The sequence below is a fragment of the Labeo rohita genome, chromosome 11 (genome assembly GCF_022985175.1).
Source record: "Labeo rohita strain BAU-BD-2019 chromosome 11, IGBB_LRoh.1.0, whole genome shotgun sequence".
Lineage (NCBI taxonomy): Eukaryota > Metazoa > Chordata > Actinopteri > Cypriniformes > Cyprinidae > Labeo > Labeo rohita.
The window spans coordinates 10,077,631-10,099,487 of record NC_066879.1 but is presented as its reverse complement, the minus strand read 5'-3'; the positions used below and the strand labels follow the sequence as shown (position 1 = coordinate 10,099,487).

Below are 21,857 nucleotides of genomic sequence, written 5' to 3'. Positions count from 1 at the left end.
TTTTTTAATAATGTTTAGTTAAATAAGTTAATACTTGTTCAACACAATCACTTTAGCAAAGTTTGTACTATTTTCTGCTTATTTTGATAAATAAAGTAAGTTATCTTTTGTTCAATAAATATACTGTCAATAAAATATGTTAATATAAAACAAATATTTTAAAATACAGAAACAAAATCATTTTAAAATATAAAGATTCTGACAGCTTTGAATGAGATCCCATAATAATTTAATATAATAAAATAATTTAATACAATAGTAACAACAAATGATATTTTAATATTAATAGCATGTTTTTAAATATGATGGTTTCATTCTAAACATGGTGATGATCTCTAAGATGGACACCCAACATAATATATGATATTTACCATCTGAATCTAAAAATGTCATGTCAACAAATGGAAAAGTCAGCCTTCTATTAATTATTATGTTAAGTATTGTGCCTTTTAGCCCCAACAGCAGGGGCACTTTATACCCCAAATACCATACTTTTACACACTCTTTCGTTATTTAAAAACTGTTGTTTTAATTATCTTAAAACTGAAAATCATTAAGAAGACCTTGAAGTCTCAAGATGTACTGAATAATTTTAGCGATTCTCATTTGCTACATAAATCTACAACATTTTTAAAAACATCAAATATTAGATCAAGCACGGAATCGGCTTTGCGCTGATGCTCGTGATCGTGTCAAGATCAGCCAATTTTGCATGTGTATGCTGAAAACCGTATGTTTTGGAAAGTGCTATGCCACATTTTCTGCCATCTAGTGGTTTAGAGGAAAATAATATAAAAGGTGCCTTTTACCCCGGGGCGCCTTTAGCCCCGTTGTACCCTGTATTTTATACACTGGGATTCAAAATACTGAGGTAATAAGATGGCAATGCTTTTCTTAGGGTCGCAACTATGTCACCCCAGTAGATTCATCCCTGGAGAGAACTCAGCATAAGCAAAAAGAATGGCCCTGCCTACTAGAATACACACTGATCTCTTTTAAGCTCTTTCTAATCAGCCTTTTAGTAATATAGTAAACAGTGTTGGGGGTAACGCATTACAAGTAACGCGAGTTACGCAATATTATGACTTTTTCCAAGTAACTAGTAAAATAACGCATTACTTTTTAACTGACAAGAAAATATCTGTTTTTTTTTTTTTTTAAAGTAACGCCAGTTACTTTTCCCCCCATTTATTAGTTAAAAGCTCTTCTGTCCCCATGTTGAGAGAAATCGGGAGAAAGAAGTTAGTTGTAGAATAAATGTGAACATGCATTAATTCATCTCACTCACAAAAAACAGATTCAGTATTCCGTAAAATGAATAAAAACAGTAAAATTTAACTCAGAAAATGAAGCAATCCTGCAATAATTACCATACTAATAAGCAAAAATTACTCAATATAATCTAACATTCGTTTTTATTGCTGAAGAGTTGAAATTTTTTTCTTCTGAATTCTACTGTAGAGACATGAATTTACTTTTCTCAAAGCCTGAGGCTTTTGGTGTAAAAAGGCTTTTACATTTGCCTTTTTATATTAAAAACAAACAAATGCATTACTTTCCATAAAAAGTAACTAAGTAATGTAATTAGTTACTTTTTTAGGGAGTAACTCAATATTGTAACACATTACTTTTAAAAGTAACTTTCCCCAATACTGATAGTAAAATCTGGTTTATGACTTATGTAACAATAATTTGACAGTTTAGTTCACTTATTTTAAATATTTCTGTGGGCATCATATCCTTAAATTAAATCCTATGAAATGTTCCCAGATTAGGAATTCTACGCATGTGACTTATGCAGAATCTGATGACACAAACAATGGTGGAGATGTTCCTGCAGCAAATTTTGCTCCAAATGAAGCTAAGAGCACAGCTCAGATGGCAGCTGGACTCAATGTCCCCCTCTTTCAGTTCTGGTACTTTCATCATATTTACAGAAAGGAGGTGGAGCAAATTGAGAAACAGCATGGAGTCTCAATTGATTCAGATGTGTCAGTCTCAATCAGTCCAACCAAAGGCTCAAGCCCTGATTGTGTGTCTAAAGCCTCTGATGATTTTCAGAAACTTATCAGTAAATGTGTGGATGATTTTAGTTATGTTGACATCAGTCATAATGACATGGACTCAACTATTGTGAAAGAGACTCTGCGTAACATCCATTCAGAGAAGACAAAGATTATGTTGACCAGGTCTGCCAATAATTGCATGTTCTTTGGACCAAGGAAACTAATAGAAATGATTAAAAGAGAGGTGGGGACAACGAGACTGGAAAGCAAACTCGATGAAAGTCAAATAGATGTAGACAACAACATTTCTCCACAAAGCAAGTCTTCATTGGACATGGACACTGAGGACCTTCCTTCTCACCTTGAGATGAGCAAGGCTCATTGGGATTTGATGAATCTTACTTACACGGAACAAATATCACAGCTTGAAACAAAGTATGGAGTGTCATTTCAGAAAGAAAACCTGCAGAGCAGTTTAACCATTAAGGTTCAAGCCCGATCCAAAGAAGGTCAATATATTAGTCTTGAAAGTCATGCCATCAGAGCTTTAACACATCTTTACCAGAAACTTGCTTCAGCCACTGTCAGCTGTAAACTCACAAAACCCACATATGAAACTCTTGTTGCTCCAATGGTAGAGAAACTTCAGCAGCAGCATTATTGTGTTGTTGCAACAGATGTATTCAGTTCCTGGAAGCTTGTTGGACTGCCAGAACATCTCGGTCCTGCCATTGCTGATATTGAGAAGAAACTTCAGATGAAGGTGTTTAATAATGAGATGAAGAAATTGATTGGATATTCAGGTGACATCCCTCATGTAAGAGGAATCAAATGGAATCAGACGCCTGGTTATGAACCAGGAGCAGTGAGTGGAGCAGCATGGGATGAGAGAGTACATTTGAGGAGTCAAAGTGAAGCAGTTACGGGATTTAGTGAAGAATCAGAAGGAAATTCTAGAAATGACAGTAAAGGTGCTCATGCTGAGGAGGAGACATGTATTATTTGCATGGACAGTTTCACCAACAAAGGAAAACTAAAATGTGGGCATGAATTCTGTGGGGAATGTATAAGGATGTCAGTGGAGAGTCTGGGACCCATCTGTCCTGTGTGTAAGGAAGTGTTTGGGAAAATGGAGGGGAACCAACCAAATGGAGCAATGGATGTAAGACAAATGAGACTGAGTCTCCCTGGATATCCACAATGTGGCACTATTGAAATCATATACAGCATACCCAATGGTATTCAGACGGTAAGAATATGTAAAGTTGATTGACTTGTGATTGCAATAATAATAATAAAATCACAATATATAAACTCAAAGCACTTTGCAAAATCTTTACAGATTGTGTGATCCCAATGAACAATTCCTCTAGGCTTAAAGACCTGGGGCCTCATTCATAACCATTGTATACACACAAAACATGCCACTTTCTACGCAACAGATTGGATTTATAAAAACAAACTTGACAGAAAAATTTCCGCACCTTCACGAAAACTCTGACCCGTGCGTTTGCACGCTTTTACTGCAGTAAGAAAAACGATGAAGCATTTTAAACTCTGAAATGACTGATTTTAAACTCTGTTTTAATTTTGATATAAACATTTAGATAATAGATAAGAGATAAACACTGAGATTACATAAAGTCATTATGCAGCAGTTACAAATTATATGAACTGAGACCTATTTGTAGTGGATGCGCTTCATACATTATGAGAAAATATTTTTAGCAAGAACAAGGATAAATGATGACCACCTTACTTCGATTTTAGCAATGTAATGTATATGACACAAATAGCATTTATAGTCCATATCTCATATTGTCCTACCTTTGACAGTGTTAAACATGTTACATGGATGGAAATATGCATGGAAATGATATGCAGATGAGGTTATGCCTAGTAAAACAAGGCGTTGTAAGCTCCATATATGGTGATTTCGGGAAGAAGACAGAGTGGAGATACACGTACGCACGATCTTCGCCTGATTGGGATTTATAAACGTATTTTTGCACAGGTTCTGGCATACGATTGGTTTTATAAATCTGAAAACTTTTGTGCGTACACAAACTTTTACACTTTAAGGCAGAAATCTATGGTAAGTTTTATAAATGAGGCCCCTGAGCTTTATAACACAACTGTAGAGTAGGAGTGTCCAATCCTGTTCCTAGAGGGTCACTGTCCTACAGAGTTCAGCTCCAAAACCACACCTGAACCAACTAATCAAGGTCTTCAGGACTGCTACAATTATAATTTAAGAATAATAATTTAAAGCAAGTCTGCTGGAGCAGGTTTAAGCTAAACTTTGCTAAAATTGGCCCTCCGGGAGCAGAATTGGACACAAAATGCAGAAAAACAATGAAACGATAAATCGATTGTACACTTCTCACAATTACATGTTATTTATAAACCAGATGTTTGTCTGTATCTGTGACCTCCTTGTAGGTCCTTTATTATTATTATTATTATTATTATTATTATTATTATTATAGTTTTGTTTAAGGTTATGGTACAGTAATACATAATCTGTATACATTTTTTAGAAGAAGCATCCAAACCCGGGAAAGCCTTTTCATGGGGCAGTGCGTTATGCATACTTGCCTGACAATCATGAAGGAAATGAAGTACTTGCACTGCTGCGGAGGGCTTTTGATCAGAAATTGATCTTTACTGTTGGGACCTCTACAACTTCAGGTGTAGAGAATGCTGTCACCTGGAATGACATTCATCATAAGACCAATATATCTGGTGGACCTCAATGGTATGAGTTCATTAAGCATTCACTTGTCCATCATGTCCTACAAAATTAGTAATATATTTATATAATAATATATTTATTTTGGGATTTCATGTAAATAAAATGGTGTATCTGAACTTGTATATTTCTTCTTTTTTTTTTTTTTTTTTTCTGTTCACAGTTATGGCTATCCAGACCCTGACTACCTGAAGAGAGTGAAGGATGAGTTGAAGGCCAAAGGCATTGAATGAGGATTTTATTTATATGTCCCCAAATGCACATCTAAGCCTAATATTTACAAATAAGCAATTTATTGATTATTATATCATAATATACAAAAGTTTACATACCCTTGAATCTTAATACTCTGTGTTGTTTCCTGGATGATATATGACTGTTTTAATGTTTTGTGATCGTTGTTCATGAGTTCTTTGTTTGGAGGGTCATTTGTAATTTTGAAAAAACATTGGTAAAACTTTACAATAAGGTTTCCAGTTGTCAACCATATGTAATGCATTAAAGAGTTTATTCACCCAAAAATAAAAATTAGCCCATTATGTACTCACCCTCCAGGCATCCTAGGTGTATATGGCTTCCTTCTTTCCTAAATCGGAGTTACATTAAAAATTATCCAGGCATTTCTATTGTGTTTCTCTTCATCATTCTAAAACAAGTCCAATAAAGAGCATGCATCCATAATAAAAAGTGCCTCACGGCAACAGGGGGTGAATAAAAGCCTTCTGTAGCGAATCGATGGGTTTTTGTAAGAAAAAAAAATCATATCTAAAACTTAATATTCACTTTAATCTAGCTTTTGCTAACAGTCGTACACAGAAACAGCTCCAGGCAGATGACGTAGGACGTCGACATTGCGCATGTGCCTGTAAGACTCGTAAAACCAAAGTTAAACCACAGGAGCAAAGGAAGCAATGTTTCCTTACTTTATCAAAGGAAAACCAGTCTCCTCTTGGTTTACATCGAAATCCTCATTTTGAACTTCTAATTCAGGACCGGTGCTTTGTTTTCCTTTCTCCACGTCCTTGACGTCCTACATCATCTGCCTAGAAGCGCTTCCATGTACGAGCAGTTGGTGCAAGCTAGATTAATGTGATTCTTACGTTTTAAATATGGATACTTTTCTCCAAGTGCCAGGATAATTTTTAATATAATTGTGATTACATTCGTCTGAAAGAAGGAAGTCATTTACACCTAGGATGCCTGGAGAGTGAGTAAATAATGGGCTAATTTTCATTTTTGAGTGAACTAACCCACTAAACTAAACTAACAATGAACAATACATTTGTCACAGTATTTATTCATCCCAACTATTAATTGTTAGTCCATGTTAGCCCAGGTTCATTAGATGTATATTATTAATAATTTTAATATTAATATATGTTCATGTTAATATTAATATTGAAATTAATATACATTAATAGATACAACTTTTAATAATGCCTTAGTAAATGTTGGAATGAACTAAGATTAATAATATATAAGTATTTTCATTGTTAGTTTGTTAACTAATGTGGTTGACTAATGTTAACAAAACCCTATTATAAAGTGTTACCAAAACCTTTTTCACTGGGTCTAGATACTTTTGCCAGGCTCCATATACAGTTGTGGTCATAACTTTACAAACAACTTGCAGAATCTGCAAAATGTTGATTTTAACAAAATATGAAGGATCATGACAACAGGATGACAATGTGTACATTTTTCTTATTTTGTTTAAAGATCTTTTTTTTCCATTTAGTACAGTCCTTCAGAAGCTACAAAAAATACTTACATGTTTCACAGAAGAAAGAATAACCATGATAATGATAAACCTATTGCAGATTCTGCAAGGTGTGTGTAAACTTACGACCACTCCTATATATATAGATATAGATATAGATATAGATATTTTTTAATTATGATAATGGGTTTAAATAATGTTCATCTGTAATTAAATGTTTTAGTCTGGAGTTGTCTTGTGATTTTCATGCTTATACACAGCAAATATGAAGTGTGAAGCATATTAAGTGGCACTCCTGATTTTTAAATTTAAATGTTATTAAAGTTTAACATAAATTTTAGTTCATATGAAAATGTGTAACACCACATTCTCTCAGAGAAATCAATCTGCCAGTGGTTTACTGAAAAAGTTGCCTTTGCATAAAGTTAAATGTATTCCATGCAAAACATGACATGCTTAACTAAATCTTTCACAAGCTGCCCTTAGAAATACTTTCATGTTGCTTTTACTTTTAAAATGTATGCTTTTTTCTTAGTACATCCTCTCATAATGTAGCTCTTGTGTTCAGAAAGCAAATGATAACTGTATCTCCCATCAAATTTGAATGATTAATCATGTTTTGTTGTTGACATAATTTTTGGACAAGTCGTCATACTGTAAATAAAACAAATCAACTTTAAATATTTACCATTTTTGTTGTTGTTGCAGTTTGTTTCTCTTGTAGGGTTTAAAAGTAACAAAAAAAAAAAGAAAAAAAAAAAAAAAAAACAGCCTATGGCTCTTATAATTCTATGGCTCTCTTTTCTCAGGGATCTGCTCTTAGATCCTCCTCTTCCTCTTTATTTGAGCTACTGTTATTAAAGGTTTTACTTATTTAATTTACAAATTATGTGCAAACTGGTTTAACATTTAAATAACACTGAAGCGCTTTTTACCGAAATACAGTATAGTCACACAGCCCTTCCTGTGCTTATTTCTGTTGTTGGTGTAAGTAGCAGAGGGTGATGAAAAATTAATCCTACAGCCTGAAACACTGTAGGGAAACCACAAACATCTTTTGCAAGGTCCATTTATCAGTTCTCAGATGAGTGTTTGTATATGATTCAGGCTGAGGTTTGTTGACATGGCTAACTTGGTTCAATCAAGTCAAGATGCATTCAGATAATTGTCATCTGAGATATCATAGCCAGGAGAAAACATTAATGACAATCATTACTAGTGGGTTATGATCTTTACTGTAGAATTAATTAAAAATTATCCATTATTCATGTTAGTCACGAACCTGTATGTAGTAGTTCTTAGTAGTCCTTTGAGGAGGTGTGAAAAAATAGTAATTATTGATTAGCTAATAGTGAACTACCACATTCTTCTGAACGCTACAAGACAGTATAAGCTGTTTTCAGTAACTTCTATGTGTCTTGTATCTATTCTTACAGATTCAGATAGCATACTTATAATTTAATTTCAGGATTCTATTTTCTGGACTGACATTGATGCTTAATTACATTTAGTATTAAACTTCAAGACTTAAGTTTCCGAAATCCTAAAGGTTTCAGAAGTAAAACAATGCATATATATGAATTTAAATAGTAATTCAGTTTTTTTTTTTTTTTTTTTTTTTTTTTTTTTTTGAATACAACTAAAGAGAGCTAGCTGGGATCCTTTGCCTGAGACACATTCTGATTGACCTTAGCAAGGAAAGGAAAAAATTTATTGACTCACTGACAATTTTGGTATTTTTCCTTTAAATAAATAAATAAATTAAATAATAAAATAATACTTTAAATATATAAATAAGTGATATGACATTGGACATTGTGGCTTGTTGGATAATCTACGACAGAGATACTGGATGTTTGGTGTAGCCTTTAGAAAAATGCGTAACCTGCAAAGATCTTCATGGAACTGTTGGTCATAAGATGATTTTTAATAATCATCCTGTGTCCAGATCCTCTAAGGGTCTCAGTGACTTAGAGGCCTTTACTCCTAATCACCTACTACTTCTGAAAACTCATTCATTGTCACCACCTGGGCTGTTGAGAAGGAAAAAAATGTATACTCAAAGGATTATACAAGTTCCAAGTTCAGTACATATTGTACTTATTTTGGAAGAGATAGATTAATTCTATCTACCTCAACTACAAATCAGTGAGTTTATTGTGTCTTGTTGTCTGTGCTCTGGTAAGTGGATTTTTAGTTTGTAGTTCTTGTGTTTTCTCTCTGTGTTTGCACCCGTGTATATAACTCCCACAATGTCTCACAGCTCTGTCTTACCAGAGGAAGCATCCTGTACCTTCTTCATGCTTGCTCCCCACAGAAGTCTCAATGAGAAGAAGGACAGGAAGAAAACCACCTAGTCCAGTGGTCCCGGACATCCCAATCCTATGGGTTCCCAGCTCGGTGAAGGTTCATCCTCTGATCTCCGGTGCTTCTTATGATTGCAGTCACAATCTGTGTTTGGGCTGCATACATTTTCCCATCTGACATCTTGGCCTTGAGGTGGTGACATTTGCTCCCAAGTTCACAGAGTCCATCTCTGAGTTCCCTGTGTTCCCAGCCTATACTATCACAATAAAGGAAAATTTCTTTGAGCTCCCTGTCACAACAAAAAGGGCCATCTCTGAGTTTCTTGTGTCACCTGGCTGTACTATCATGACTCAGAAGGTCATCTCAGAGCTCCCTGTCATGGTCAGGAGGGCCGTTTTTCAAGTTTTCAGAGTGGTGCCTTTTTCAAGAGCCAACCTCATGGCCCTTAGTTGTGCTAAAAACAAGAAAACTATAGAGGAATGATTGTAGTGTAAGAGGGTAGATGAAGGAGAATATGTAGTTTAAGCAGGGAAACACATGACAAAAGCCACTGACTGCCATGGAATGACTGACTGAATGAATTAATGAATGAATGAATTAATTAATTAATTAATAAAAAGATTGTGTAAATTTTGTACAAAAAGTGTGCTACGCTCAGACTTATAAAACCACGTTCTTCATAAGTGTAAAATTCATTTTATAAATTCCAGCCTGTGGAAGGTTGTACGAGCCTACATGCATGATTCTTTCGAGGTTCTGCTTTGTGAGTTATGATTTACGTGCAAATGATTCTTCTGATCCGGTTATTTCAATGAATCACTCCCTCGTGAACTCCTGTTTGGAGCAGGCTGTTATATCCTTCTTCAGCGCGACCATGTTCAATGTCTCTCCCTGCTGTAAGGCACACATTTAATCAGGTTGAATCGCAGTACAGAGCTCTCGCACACCTCGTGGTTCTCGGTAAGTATAAGACATTAACATAGTAGTTTAATGCGTTAGTACTACTATTATCGACAATGACGTAAGTAATATTTTTAAACAGCGCTCTGTAAATATATCTATAGACCGTAGTTTTGACTGTCAAGAAACTAACACCCTAACAACAACCCGTCTACAGTATAAAACTAAATAAAAGTTAAAATATGTACTGTATGAAGACATAAGCGTAAAGACCGATTAAATTATTTATTTTTAAAGTATTTCTTTTCACAGCTTTGTATGAAACGAAAATGAAACTAAGAACTGTCGCTTCGGTCTTCAGACACGTTAATATAAAGCGACAGCCCATAACAACACACCAAACGCTGTATCAGCTTGGCTTGACCTCAAATGACTTCTGTATCTTATATAATAGTTAAATGCATCTGATAAAAATAGCAATCGTCAAATCTAATATCAGTACTGACTAACTTTTGCAGTGTTATTTGTTTTAAAACGATTATGTTAATAAGTCTGTAAACCAAAACAACAGCTGCTCATCAGTTGTTTCCAGCACAAGCAATTTTCCAAACAATGTTCATATGCAAATAACATTGTTTAATTCAGCCACTAAAGTTAGATGTAGTGTTAGCTATCATAAACACTTTTAGTCACGATAACTCGCTGAATAGTTTTAGGATGTTAAAAGGTATGACAAAGTTAACATATGGTCTTGGTGAACTAGAACTGCTGCTGCAGATCAAGCTCCGAAACTTGCACTGTCAAGACATGCTTGACTTCTAAAAGTTTTTTCACTTTTAATTGTAATGCTATTTTATTAAGTTTGACATTAACCGTGGTCATGAAAACTAAAATATCTAAACAGGCTAATCTATTATTATACAATTATTCATGCATTAAAATGACCTGGTACAGACAACAGTGTAACATAAACAGTTACGAAGTCATCCAAAAACATATCTGTACTAATGATAGAAATTCTACAATTTACATGACCTAAATATTTACCAAAACAGTACATAGTGTACATAGTACAGTAATAAACTTTTTTTTTTTTTTTTTGCATTGTATAATATGTAAAAATATGAGGAATAACCTGACTCCCAATTTCACGACTCGTTTAAGACATCTATCTGATGTTCACCTTCATCTTGTTCTTTTCTGGCTGTTGGTGTTGAGCATGAATTCCTGTCTAACTTATTTTATACATTTTAATAGTAACAATTTGTTTTTTGGAGCATTTAACAAGGTATTGTATACTAATAAAAATGTTTTACTTTATTTACTTAATGGCAAAGTTTGCTTTTAGTTGCTGTTTGGAGAATCTGATGTCACAGGACGAGCCAATAGAGCCAATGGATGTTGACGACGACTATGTAAGCAACAGAGTTAGAATTCATTTATGAATCACATATAATGCAAGAGATTAATGATTATAGATAATACCATTAAAGCATTACTGAGAGATGAGTTTTGTACAATTTAGAGCAGTAAGGTATACGTAATTGTTGTGTAGAACTGACAGATATGAATCAAACTGTAAGACTATTAAGTGTTTATAAGGTCGATTAAATATTGTGTTTGTGCTTGTACATGGAGTGTCCTGTGTTGTTGGTAAATTCCCTCGCAGAATGGAGGTGTGGTCAATGAGATATTCGGCTATTGTCCAGCTTGGAGTTAGATGTAATTAACTGATTTATGAAAATGATAATTCACACCCAAAGTATACACTAATTGGTACTGTTTCAAAAGTGTTGTGTTGGTATATTTTAGCTTTAATTTTGTGATTTGTATATATGACATTTGACCCAGAATTTAAAAGTACACACACATGCTGAACAAAAATGACATAAACGAATAGAAATATTGTGCATATTAGGGCTCAAAGAAAAAAGGTTATTGATTTTAAGGTTTTTATAGTGTAGTCTTGTTTAATATAATGCAGTCCTACAAAACAAATTAGTAGCTAAACTCAAACAGAGCAGAACAAGATATTATAATTTCATATTAATTAAATAAGTAAACTTCATGTAATAAACACATGGCATTGATATGACAACTAAATACCATTTAATAAAAATGTTAATGCCACAATTTCAGTATTCAGAAATAAGGATTAACTGCTAAGTCTGTAAAGTTGTATGTAAGTATATATTTGTTTGCATTTTAGATTGCATTGCATGCTTGGAAGAACCACGCTTTATGTAAAAATACATACCCTCACAACATCATGTTGGATTTACCTGTACTGCTTCCATAAGTATGCAGGTTCAAATCCTGTCTGCTTCATGCCTTGATCTCATTCCCTGTCTCTCTTGTCCACTGTCTTGTCCATTAAAAGCTCATAAATAAAAACTAGGGTAAATTGAACAACAAACTATTATTCAGACATATTTAGTTGAACTATATAAAGGTTTTTATATGTATTATGTTTTATTATTATATTTCATTATAGTTTTTGTTTTTGAATGTAAGGACTTGTATACAGCAGGGACTGAAGGTCAAGATTCCAGCTCACCTCTGAATGACATTAATCATCTACGCATCACAATGGATCGAACATACTCACAGCCAGAGGAGGTATTGACTAAAGACTAGAACTTGAGCCAATGGGTCATTATCATACCAGAATATCAGTAATTACATATTCATGATTAATGAAATGCCAAGGCATACTGAGTTATATATATATATATATATACACACACACACACACATATAACCAAAAGATTGCAAAGTTCCAAAAATAATAATTTGTAATTCTGTTCATACGTAAATATTTTGCATTTTAGATTGTCAAAACGCCAATATTGTGCATTTAGATGCTGTCAATATGTCATACTGTACGTTTCAGTGTATACGTAAACATAAGTAAAAAACTTATCAAAACATAAATTTTAAATGTCAAACATAACATTAAGCATAATGTTAAGCACTAGTCTTTTTCTTCACTAAAAAAAAATAAATAAATAAATAAACATTATAATAAAAATAACACTTAATTTCAAAATGTATTCCCCCTATCCAGTCTTAGGCAAATCATGCTGGGAACTAGAAATCCTTTACCCAGTTTCCAAAGTTAATAAGTCAATTTCATTAAGTTTATTTTTAAAGAATTTCAATAATGCAGAAATTAATGCATCATTATTATGTCAACTGAACCCAACAGAATGTGTGCAACTTAAAAAGTTTAATTAGAATTTTTAATTTGGAGCCATGCATTTCTTTAATTTGGGGTAAAAGGTCCCCTAAATTATATTTTAGAGTGCTCAAATTAAATTGAAAACTTTAAACATTTACTGGAGTAATATTTTATTAAGGTATACTCAAGTACTTGATTTGTGTACTCCATCCTCCACTGGAATTTATACATGTGAGTTTGCATTCATATATATATATTTTCCCCCTATAACAGGACATTTACACAGCTGGTGATGAAATACCACAAGCCTCAGCACCACTGGATATTGCTAAGTTTAAAATCAAAGTGGACTGGACAGAACCATTTCCAGAGAGATGGCAAGCAAGATTACAGAAAGCCCTTCAGAGCTGGTTGTCCAGACTGGAAGGAAAACCATCTGTCCTCAGCCTTCAACTCATGGAGGATCCATCTTATGCAGAGGTGCAGATAACACCATCAATAGGTGAGTTAATATCATATATAAAAGACATTTTTCAAATTAAATGTCATGTAGTCTCAAATAGTTTTGCATATCAATGGAATATGGAAAAGAAAAAAAGTACCAGTGTTGAGGGTGACATAAATTACATTATTAGATTAATTTTCAATAAAAAAAGTAAAGATCAAAATGTTAGTTAGTTACTTTAAGGCTCATGAACACCCAAGCTAAATAACAACATGGTATGTATTATTTACAATTTGGTCAATAGTATAGTGCACCTTATAGGTAATTTGGAGCTATTTTCAGAAACTATATACTGTATGTAGACAGTGTTTTACATCCAATCTCCAAATTAATGTAAAAACATAAAAATGAACCATAAAGATGCTATATTTTAAATGTGTTTAATGACATCTTTTTTATGTCATTAAACTACCTCAACAGCATTTCTAAAATTATATTGAATTTGGGCATCCATCCACCATGACACACGTTGTCAAAAATGCTTCAAGTGCAGTATACAAATGGAGAAACGGTTCACGTATATACATGGATTACAGTTGAAATAATGATTATACAGTTTCTTAATGTGTCTGTCTGTTTTCTTCATTTTTTAACCAAATTATTATTAATACTTTTTGTTTGTATTTATTTTTTTTCCTGTAGCTCTAGAAGCTTTAAAAAAGGTCAGGACGGTACCTTTGATTTTTAAACAAGAAAAGAAGGAAGTGACTGCATGGATTTGTCCAGATGAAACACAGTGTGTGACTGCATCATGCCAGACATACATGTCATACGAAAACATATTTCCAACGCCAAAGGTATCATTCTTACTTTGTAGAATTATGGCAAAGGCCACAATCATCTCATCAGTTTATTCATCAGTCTTGATTGCTGAAAGAACTCAGCATATGCATTACCAACTAAAACTGCCTCACCTACAATACATGCTAGTACCTTCTAGGGGTCGGCAACCTTTTAGGCATGACATTGGACATAGTGCCATTTTTCATTTTTCTGGTCAGTATAGTGTTTCATAGTATTTATAACTCTTAACAGGCTGTGTGAGTATGATGAATCTATGTCACTCGTGTGCCATATTGCCAACCACTGTGCTAAACTATTTATGTTCAATAATAATAATAATATAAACTATGATATGTAGCAATAATTTGTTACTGTAATTAAATTATTTTAATTTAATTTTGCAAATAAACACCTTCAGGGCCAGTCCATGTCTTTATGCGGCCATAAGCAGAGTTTTATTTGGCAGCGGCTATTTGCACTAAATGTAAATAGCGATAGAGGCTATTTACACTAAGTGTAAGTAGAAATTAGATACTGTTTACACTAAATAAAAATAGGATATTTTCTTAGCAATAGATGCTGTTTACGCTAAGCGCTACACTAAATACGATCACTCGTGGAGAGACTTTAAAGGTTTGAAGAAGAAAAGATTTTAAATCCTAAAAAAACTGCAACCAAGCTTGTTGTCGACGACCTGGAGTTATGCAAAAAGCGACGTAGAGAAACAGCTGCGACAAGTTTTCCAAAGCCATGAAAAGAATAAAAGGAACTAGTGGAGATAAGGCAGCAAATAAATGTTGTTACACCATACTGCTGCTGCTGTATTTTTTTCTATAAGCGAATTTAAAAGGTATGCAATAAATGAAATGCCAAAACAACATAGAATAATAAACCTTTGTTTTTATCAAAATTAAATCACGAAACAAAAGGTTTAGTACCCGTCTCACACCTCATACACTTCATCATTGCATCTTAGTTGTGTTTGGGGATACGCGCGGAGGGCGCAACGCATATTTACATTATCCGCAGCGCGGGGGTGTCGGAATTTCGAAAACAGTATACCAGTACAGAGTAACAGTAAAGGCTCAGCCTTTTCGAACTTCTTTTTGCCCCCAAAACGAAGAACGAACTGTGTATATACTTTGTATATAACGAACCCGTATATCGGGGGCCTTAAGGCATGAGAAAATTATTTTTACATGAAAAAAACATTTAAATAGGTCATTTTGATTATCAAAGATGAGTTTTAAGGGATAAAATTGCCATTGTCCATTGACAAAAAAATAAACTAAAATAAAATAAACCAAGCTGTCATTTCCCACGTGGGGGCCCTAAGTAGCTGTTTAATTTGCTTATGACTTGGGCTGACTCTGAACACCTTTAATAAAATCCCATTGCATGTTTTTAGGTAAACAGTTCAATACCTGTGACCTCTGCAATATCAGAAGATACAAATAATGGCGAGGATGCTGCAGCAGCTAACAGAACTCCAAATCAAGCTGAGACTACTAAAACTGCTCTTGAAATCACTGTCCCCCTCTATCCGTACTGGTACATGCATCATGCTTACAGAAAGGAATTGGAAGAGTTTGAGAAACAACATGGAGTCTCTATTTCTGCAGAAGTGTCAGTCTCAATCAAACACATCCAGGGATCAAGCCCTGATATGACTAAAACCTCTGAGGACTTTCAGAAACTTGTTAAACGATGTGTGGAGAGTTTTAGTAATGCTGCTATTAATCATAACATGGATTCAGATATTGTGAAGGGGGCCCTTCATGCCATTCAGTCAGAGAAGGAAAAAATGATGTTCACCATGTCTGCCAGTGACTGTCTGTTCTTTGGACCAAAGAAATTTACAGACATAATTAAAAGAGAGACAACAAGAGTGGAACAACAATTTAAGGACAAACTTCAAAAGGATGTGTTTGATGATAAGATGACGGGACAAGAGAAACTGATTGGATACCCAGGTGACATTCTTCACACAAGAGGAATCAGATGGAATCAGACACCTTATTATGTTCTAGGAGCAGTGGGTGGAGCAGTATGGAATGAGGGAATTAATTTTAGAGGGCGAGGCAAAAAAGACAAGGGTTACAATGAAGTTTCAAAAGACAGTTCTAGACATGACAGTAAAGGTGCTCATGCTGAAGAAGAGACATGTGTTATTTGTATGGACAGCTTCAACGACAAGGAAAAACTGAAATGTGGGCATGAATTCTGTCGGGACTGTATAAAGAGGTCAGTCAATAATCTGGGATCAATCTGTCCTGTGTGTAAGGAAGTGTTTGGGAAATTGGAGGGGAACCAACCAGATGGAAAAATGACTGTAACAAAGAGCAGAGCGAGTCTCCCTGGATATCCAGACTGTGGGACTATTGAAATCACCTACAACATACCCAGTGGTATTCAAACGGTAAGATTATGTAACAATCCAGTCAAAGCACTTTGCAAAATACCTACAGCAGGGGTGCCAAATTCTATTTTTGGAGACAGGTGTGTTAGATCATGGTTGGAGCTGAACTCTGCAGGTCTACAGTCTACTCAACTGTATGCTCCAGTTTGAGTTAAGTGCGTTGGAGTAGGTTGGAGCTAAACTCTGCAGGACAGTGGCCCTCCAGGAACAGCACTGATCACCCCTGCTGTTCAGAAAGCACATTAACTGTAGAAAAACAATGAACACACAATATAAAGTATAAATAGCTTCTACAATTATTTTTTACACTGTTATTTTTAAACCAGAAATCCCGTGACCTCCCCATACTGTAAATCCATTTCTGGTTTTCATTGTTTTGATTAATGTTTTAAAAATATTTTTAGGAAAAGCATCCAAACCCAGGAAAACATTATCATGGGGCAAATCGTCATGCATACTTGCCAAACAACGATGAAGGAAAAGAAGTACTTACACTGCTGCAAAGGGCTTTTCATCAGAAACTGATCTTTACTGTTGGGCAATCTACAACTACTGGTTTAGATAATGTTGTCACCTGGAATGATATTCATCATAAGACCAGTCCATACGGTGGGCCTGAAAGGTATGAGTTTACATAGTTTGCTTTCAATTATATATCATGTTCTATAATATCTCATTACGTATTCATGTAAAAAAGAAGCATTTTTTTTTACTTGTAAATGTGTGTGTTTTTCTTTTCTGTCCACAGTTATGGCTATCCAGACCCTCACTACCTGAAGAGAGTGAAAGCTGAGTTAAAAGCCAAAGGCATTGAATGAGGTTTAAATGTTCCCAAATGCACATCTAAGCTTATTATTTACCAATAAACCATTTAGTCCTGGTTTCAAAAACAGGATTTACACTAAACCAGGATTAGGGAATAGTTCGGTAACAATTTAGAATTGGGAACACTTATTCACTATTTACTATGACTTTTCCCTCAATAAATCCCTAATTTGCTGCTTATTAATAGTTAGTAAGGTAGTTATTAAGTTTAGGTATTGGGTAGGATTAGGGATGTAGAATAAGGTCATGCAGAATAAGGCATTAATATGTGCTTAATTAGTACTAATAAATGGCTAATATTCTAGTAATATGCATGCTAATAAGCAACTAGTTAAAAGATCGTTATATAAAGTGTTACTCATAGTTCAGTTAGGACATTTAAGTAATTTTTTATGAACATGCCTTGGAAAAAACATTATTGGTGTGCATATTGAGACAAAACAATTAGTGAGGTAATTAGTGAGTTAATTATTTGGTTAAATTAACTGTATTTCAGCAGTTGCATGCAGAAGGTGCACGCCATCACTATTTTCAATAATATTTCATGGTCCTCACCACACTGACATGCCTTTTACTATGTGTTCTTTTGATGCTTTCAAACATTTTACCAGTTTACCAGTGACATTAATTAATAATGGAATCATAATTAAAGCAATTAAAATTTTCAGTTCTACTTTCAGCAGAGGAGGCAAAAGAAATTGTATCATATAACTCAATAAATCATGTTTTAATCTTATATTGTTTTTCTATTGCATCATTAATGCATTAAATATAGAAATATGCAAGCTTAGCCTATACTGACACTCAACCCTGCAAGACCATGCTGGTGAACCAACATCACTAGCTCCATTTTGCTTCAGAACAGCATGAATATGCTGGTCCACCAGCTAGATCAGCACTATACCAGTATAAACCAGCCTGGACCAGCACTAACCAGCATAAACTAGCATTGACCAGTACTCTACCAGCATAAACCAGTCTGGACCAGCACTATACCAGCACTAACCAGCATAAACTAGCTTGGAAGACAGTATAAGTTGTTTTCAGTAACTTCTATGTGTCTTGTATCTGTTTATACAGATTCAGATACTATACTTGTAATTTGATTTAAGTATCCTGTTTTATGGACTGACAGTACATTGGTGCTTAATTGCATTTGGTATTAAACTTTAAGATTTAAGTTTCTGAAATGCTGAAAGAAAAAAAAAAAAAAAAAGAAGAAAAAAAAAAGGCATTTAAATAGTAATTCAGCTGGTCGAGCATCCAGAGTATCAAAGATGGATTCATTTTTGAAACATCAGATGTTGGTAAATGCAATAATTATATATATATATATATATATATATATATATATATATACAGTGGGTACGGAAAGTATTCAGACCCCCTTAAATTTTCACTCTTTGTTATATTGCAGCCATTTGCTAAAATCATTTAAGTTCATTTTTTTTCCTCATTAATGTACACACAGCACCCCATATTGACAGAAAAACACAGAATTGTTGACATTTTTGCAGATTTATTAAAAAAGAAAAACTGAAATATCACATGGTCCTACGTATTCAGACCCTTTGCTGTGACACTCATATATTTAACTCAGGTGCTGTCCATTTCTTCTGATCATCCTTGAGATGGTTCTACACCTTCATTTGAGTCCAGCTGTGTTTGATTATACTGATTGGACTTGATTAGGAAACCCATACACCTGTCTATATAAGACCTTACAGCTCACAGTGCATGTCAGAGCAAATGAGAATCATGAAGTCAAAGGAACTGCCTGAAGAGCTCAGAGACAGAATTGTGGCAAGGCACAGATCTGGTCAAGGTTACAAAAAAAAAATTCTGCTGCACTTAAGGTTCCTAAGAGCACAGTGGCCTCCATAATCCTTAAATGGAAGACGTTTGGGATGACCAGAACCCTTCCTAGAGCTGGCTGTCCGGCCAAACTGAGCTATCGGGGGAGAAGAGCCTTGGTGAGAGAGGTAAAGAAGAACCCAAAGATCACTGTGGCTGAGCTCCAGAGATGCAGTCGGGAGATGGGAGAAAGTTGTAGAAAGTCAACCATCACTGCAGCCCTCCACCAGTCGGGGCTTTATGGCAGAGTGGCCCGACGGAAGCCTCTCCTCAGTGCAAGGCACATGAAAGCCCGTATGGAGTTTGCTAAAAAACACCTGAAGGACTCCAAGATGGTGAGAAATAAGATTCTCTGGTCTGATGAGACCAAGATGAACTTTTTGGCCTTAATTCTAAGCGGTATGTGTGGAGAAAACCAGGCACTGCTCATCACCTGTCCAATACAGTCCCAACAGTGAAGCATGGTGGTGGCAGCATCATGCTGTGGGGGTGTTTTTCAGCTGCAGGGACAGGACGACTGGTTGCAATCGAGAGAAAGATGAATGCGGCCAAGTACAAGGATATCCTGGACGAAAACCTTCTCCAGAGTGCTCAGGACCTCAGACTGGGCAGAAGGTTTACCTTCCAACAAGACAATGACCCTAAGCACACAGCTAAAATAATGAAGGAGTGGCTTCACAACAACTCTGTGACTGTTCTTGAATGGCCCAGCCAGAGCCCCGACTTAAACCCAATTGAGCATCTCTGGAGAGACCTAAAAATGGCTGTCCACCAACGTTTACCATCCAACCTGACAGAACTGGAGAGGATCTGCAAGGAGGAATGGCAGAGGATCCCCAAATCCAGGTGTGAAAAACTTGTTGCATCTTTCCCAAAAAGACTCATGGCTGTATTAGATCAAAAGGGTGCTTCTACTAAATACTGAGCAAAGGGTCTGAATACTTAGTGATATTTCAGTTTTTCTTTTTTAATAAATCTGCAAAAATGTCAACAATTCTGTGTTTTTCTGTCAATATATATATATATATATATATATATATAGGATACAACCAAAGAGAGATAGCTGGGATCCTTTGCCTGAGCCAGATTCTAACAGACCTTAGCAAGGAAAGGAAAAGTACCAAAATTATCAATCAATAAATAAGTGATATGACATAGGGCATTGTGGCTATGTTGGATTATCTAAGATGGAAATATCGGATGGTTGGTGTTGGTGTTGCCTTTTAAAAGAATGTGTAACCTGTAAACAAATCCATGGAATTACTGGTCATCAGATGATTTTTTATAATCATTCTGGATCCAGATTCTCTAAGGATCTCAATGACTTGGAAGCCTTTACCTATCACCTGTACTTCTAAAAACTCATTCATTGTTACCACCTGGGCTGTTGAAAAGGGACAAAAAATATTCTCGAAGGTTCCAAGTTCAGTACATATTGGACTTATTTTGGAAGATATGGATTAATTCTACCTACCTCAACTACAAATTAGTGAGTTTGTTGTGTCTTGTTTCTGTGCTCTAGTCATGTGGACTTTTAGTTTATAGTTCTTGTGTTCCTGTTTTCTCTCAATAATCCCTCTGTGTTTGCACCCATGTATATAACTCCCACAGTGTCTCACAGCACTCTGTACCTTCTCATGCTTGGACAGGAAGGACAGGAAGAAAACCTACCTAGTCCAGTGGTCCCGGACATCCCAATCTTGTGGGTTCCCAGCCCAGTTAAGGTTCATCCCCTGATCTTCAGTGCTTCTTATGATCAAAATCTGTGTTTAGGCTTGCATACACTTTCCCATCTGACATCTTAGCCTTGAGGTGGTGACATCTGCTTCCAAGTTTACAGAGTCCATCTCTGAGTTCCCTGTGTTCCCAGCCTATATTAACACAAGATAAAATGCTTAAGTCTCTCGTTAAGCGTTTTCCTCCCGTAGAAAAAAAGTCTAACAAATAAAAATGCATATCAGAGCAAAATGCCCTGAGGTAAAACAACAACAAAAAACTGTCTGTAGAACTTAGAGGTAGGATTGTGTGAAGTTCAGAACATTTTTGCTACATTGAATGTCAACAGAAGCATGTAACCTCAATTATCCATGATGAAAGATGTTTGGAAAAACTAGAAGTCTTCCTAGAGCTGGCCTTCTGGCCAAACTGAGCATTCGATGGAGAAGGGCCTTGGTTAGACTGGTGACCAAGAAGCTTATGGTCACTCTAGTTGAGCTGCATGATCATATATACAGATGGGAGAAACATACAAAAGGACAAACAACACTGCAACACTCCACCAATTCAGTCTTTATGGTGGTGTGGCCAAACTTAATCCTCTCGTCAGTGAAGACACATGAAAACCAACTTGGAATTTGCACATGAAGAACTCTCAGATTGTGAGAAACACGATTCTCTGGTCTGATGAACCTCAATTCCAAGCATCATGTTTAGAGGAATCAGGGACTGCCGGCATCCCAAAAGTAAAGTTTGGAAGTAGCAGCCTCATGCTGTGGGTCTGTTTTCAGTGGCAAGGACTGAGACACTCGTCAGAGTAGAAGGAAAGCTCAACAGCTCACAGCAAAATATAGAGATTTTTTAACAAGAGTGTTTCTATATAATAGAG

The 21,857-nt window shown here is 35.2% G+C and overlaps 2 protein-coding genes across 28 annotated transcripts in view; both read left to right on the top strand.

Annotated features, from left to right (window-relative positions):
- dtx3lb.2 (deltex E3 ubiquitin ligase 3L b, tandem duplicate 2) overlaps window positions 1–7,165 on the top strand; it is a 28,311-nt gene extending 21,146 nt beyond the window's left edge. For all 26 annotated transcript variants that reach the window (XM_051122964.1, XM_051122957.1, XM_051122954.1 and 23 more), the window contains 3 exons: window positions 1,771–3,255; window positions 4,547–4,764; window positions 4,922–7,165. In XM_051122964.1, the coding sequence (XP_050978921.1) occupies window positions 1,771–3,255; window positions 4,547–4,764; window positions 4,922–4,991 (1,773 nt within the window). In that variant the 3' untranslated portion in view covers window positions 4,992–7,165. The remainder of the gene's footprint in view (window positions 1–1,770; window positions 3,256–4,546; window positions 4,765–4,921) is intronic.
- Window positions 7,166–9,616: 2,451 nt separating this feature from the next.
- On the top strand, window positions 9,617–18,117 carry dtx3lb.3 (deltex E3 ubiquitin ligase 3L b, tandem duplicate 3). 2 transcript variants are annotated; one of them, XM_051122972.1, is made up of 8 exons: window positions 9,617–9,745; window positions 11,034–11,100; window positions 12,200–12,304; window positions 13,140–13,368; window positions 14,014–14,168; window positions 15,563–16,573; window positions 16,978–17,195; window positions 17,322–18,117. In XM_051122972.1, exons 2-8 carry the CDS (start codon window positions 11,053–11,055, stop codon window positions 17,389–17,391), a joined length of 1,836 nt encoding a protein of 611 aa, XP_050978929.1. In that variant the 5' UTR covers window positions 9,617–9,745; window positions 11,034–11,052; the 3' UTR covers window positions 17,392–18,117. The 2 variants fall into 2 exon arrangements, with proteins under 2 accessions (XP_050978929.1, XP_050978930.1); XM_051122973.1 differs by having other exon boundaries at window positions 9,622–9,745; window positions 11,023–11,100.
- Window positions 18,118–21,857: the final 3,740 nt, after the last annotated feature.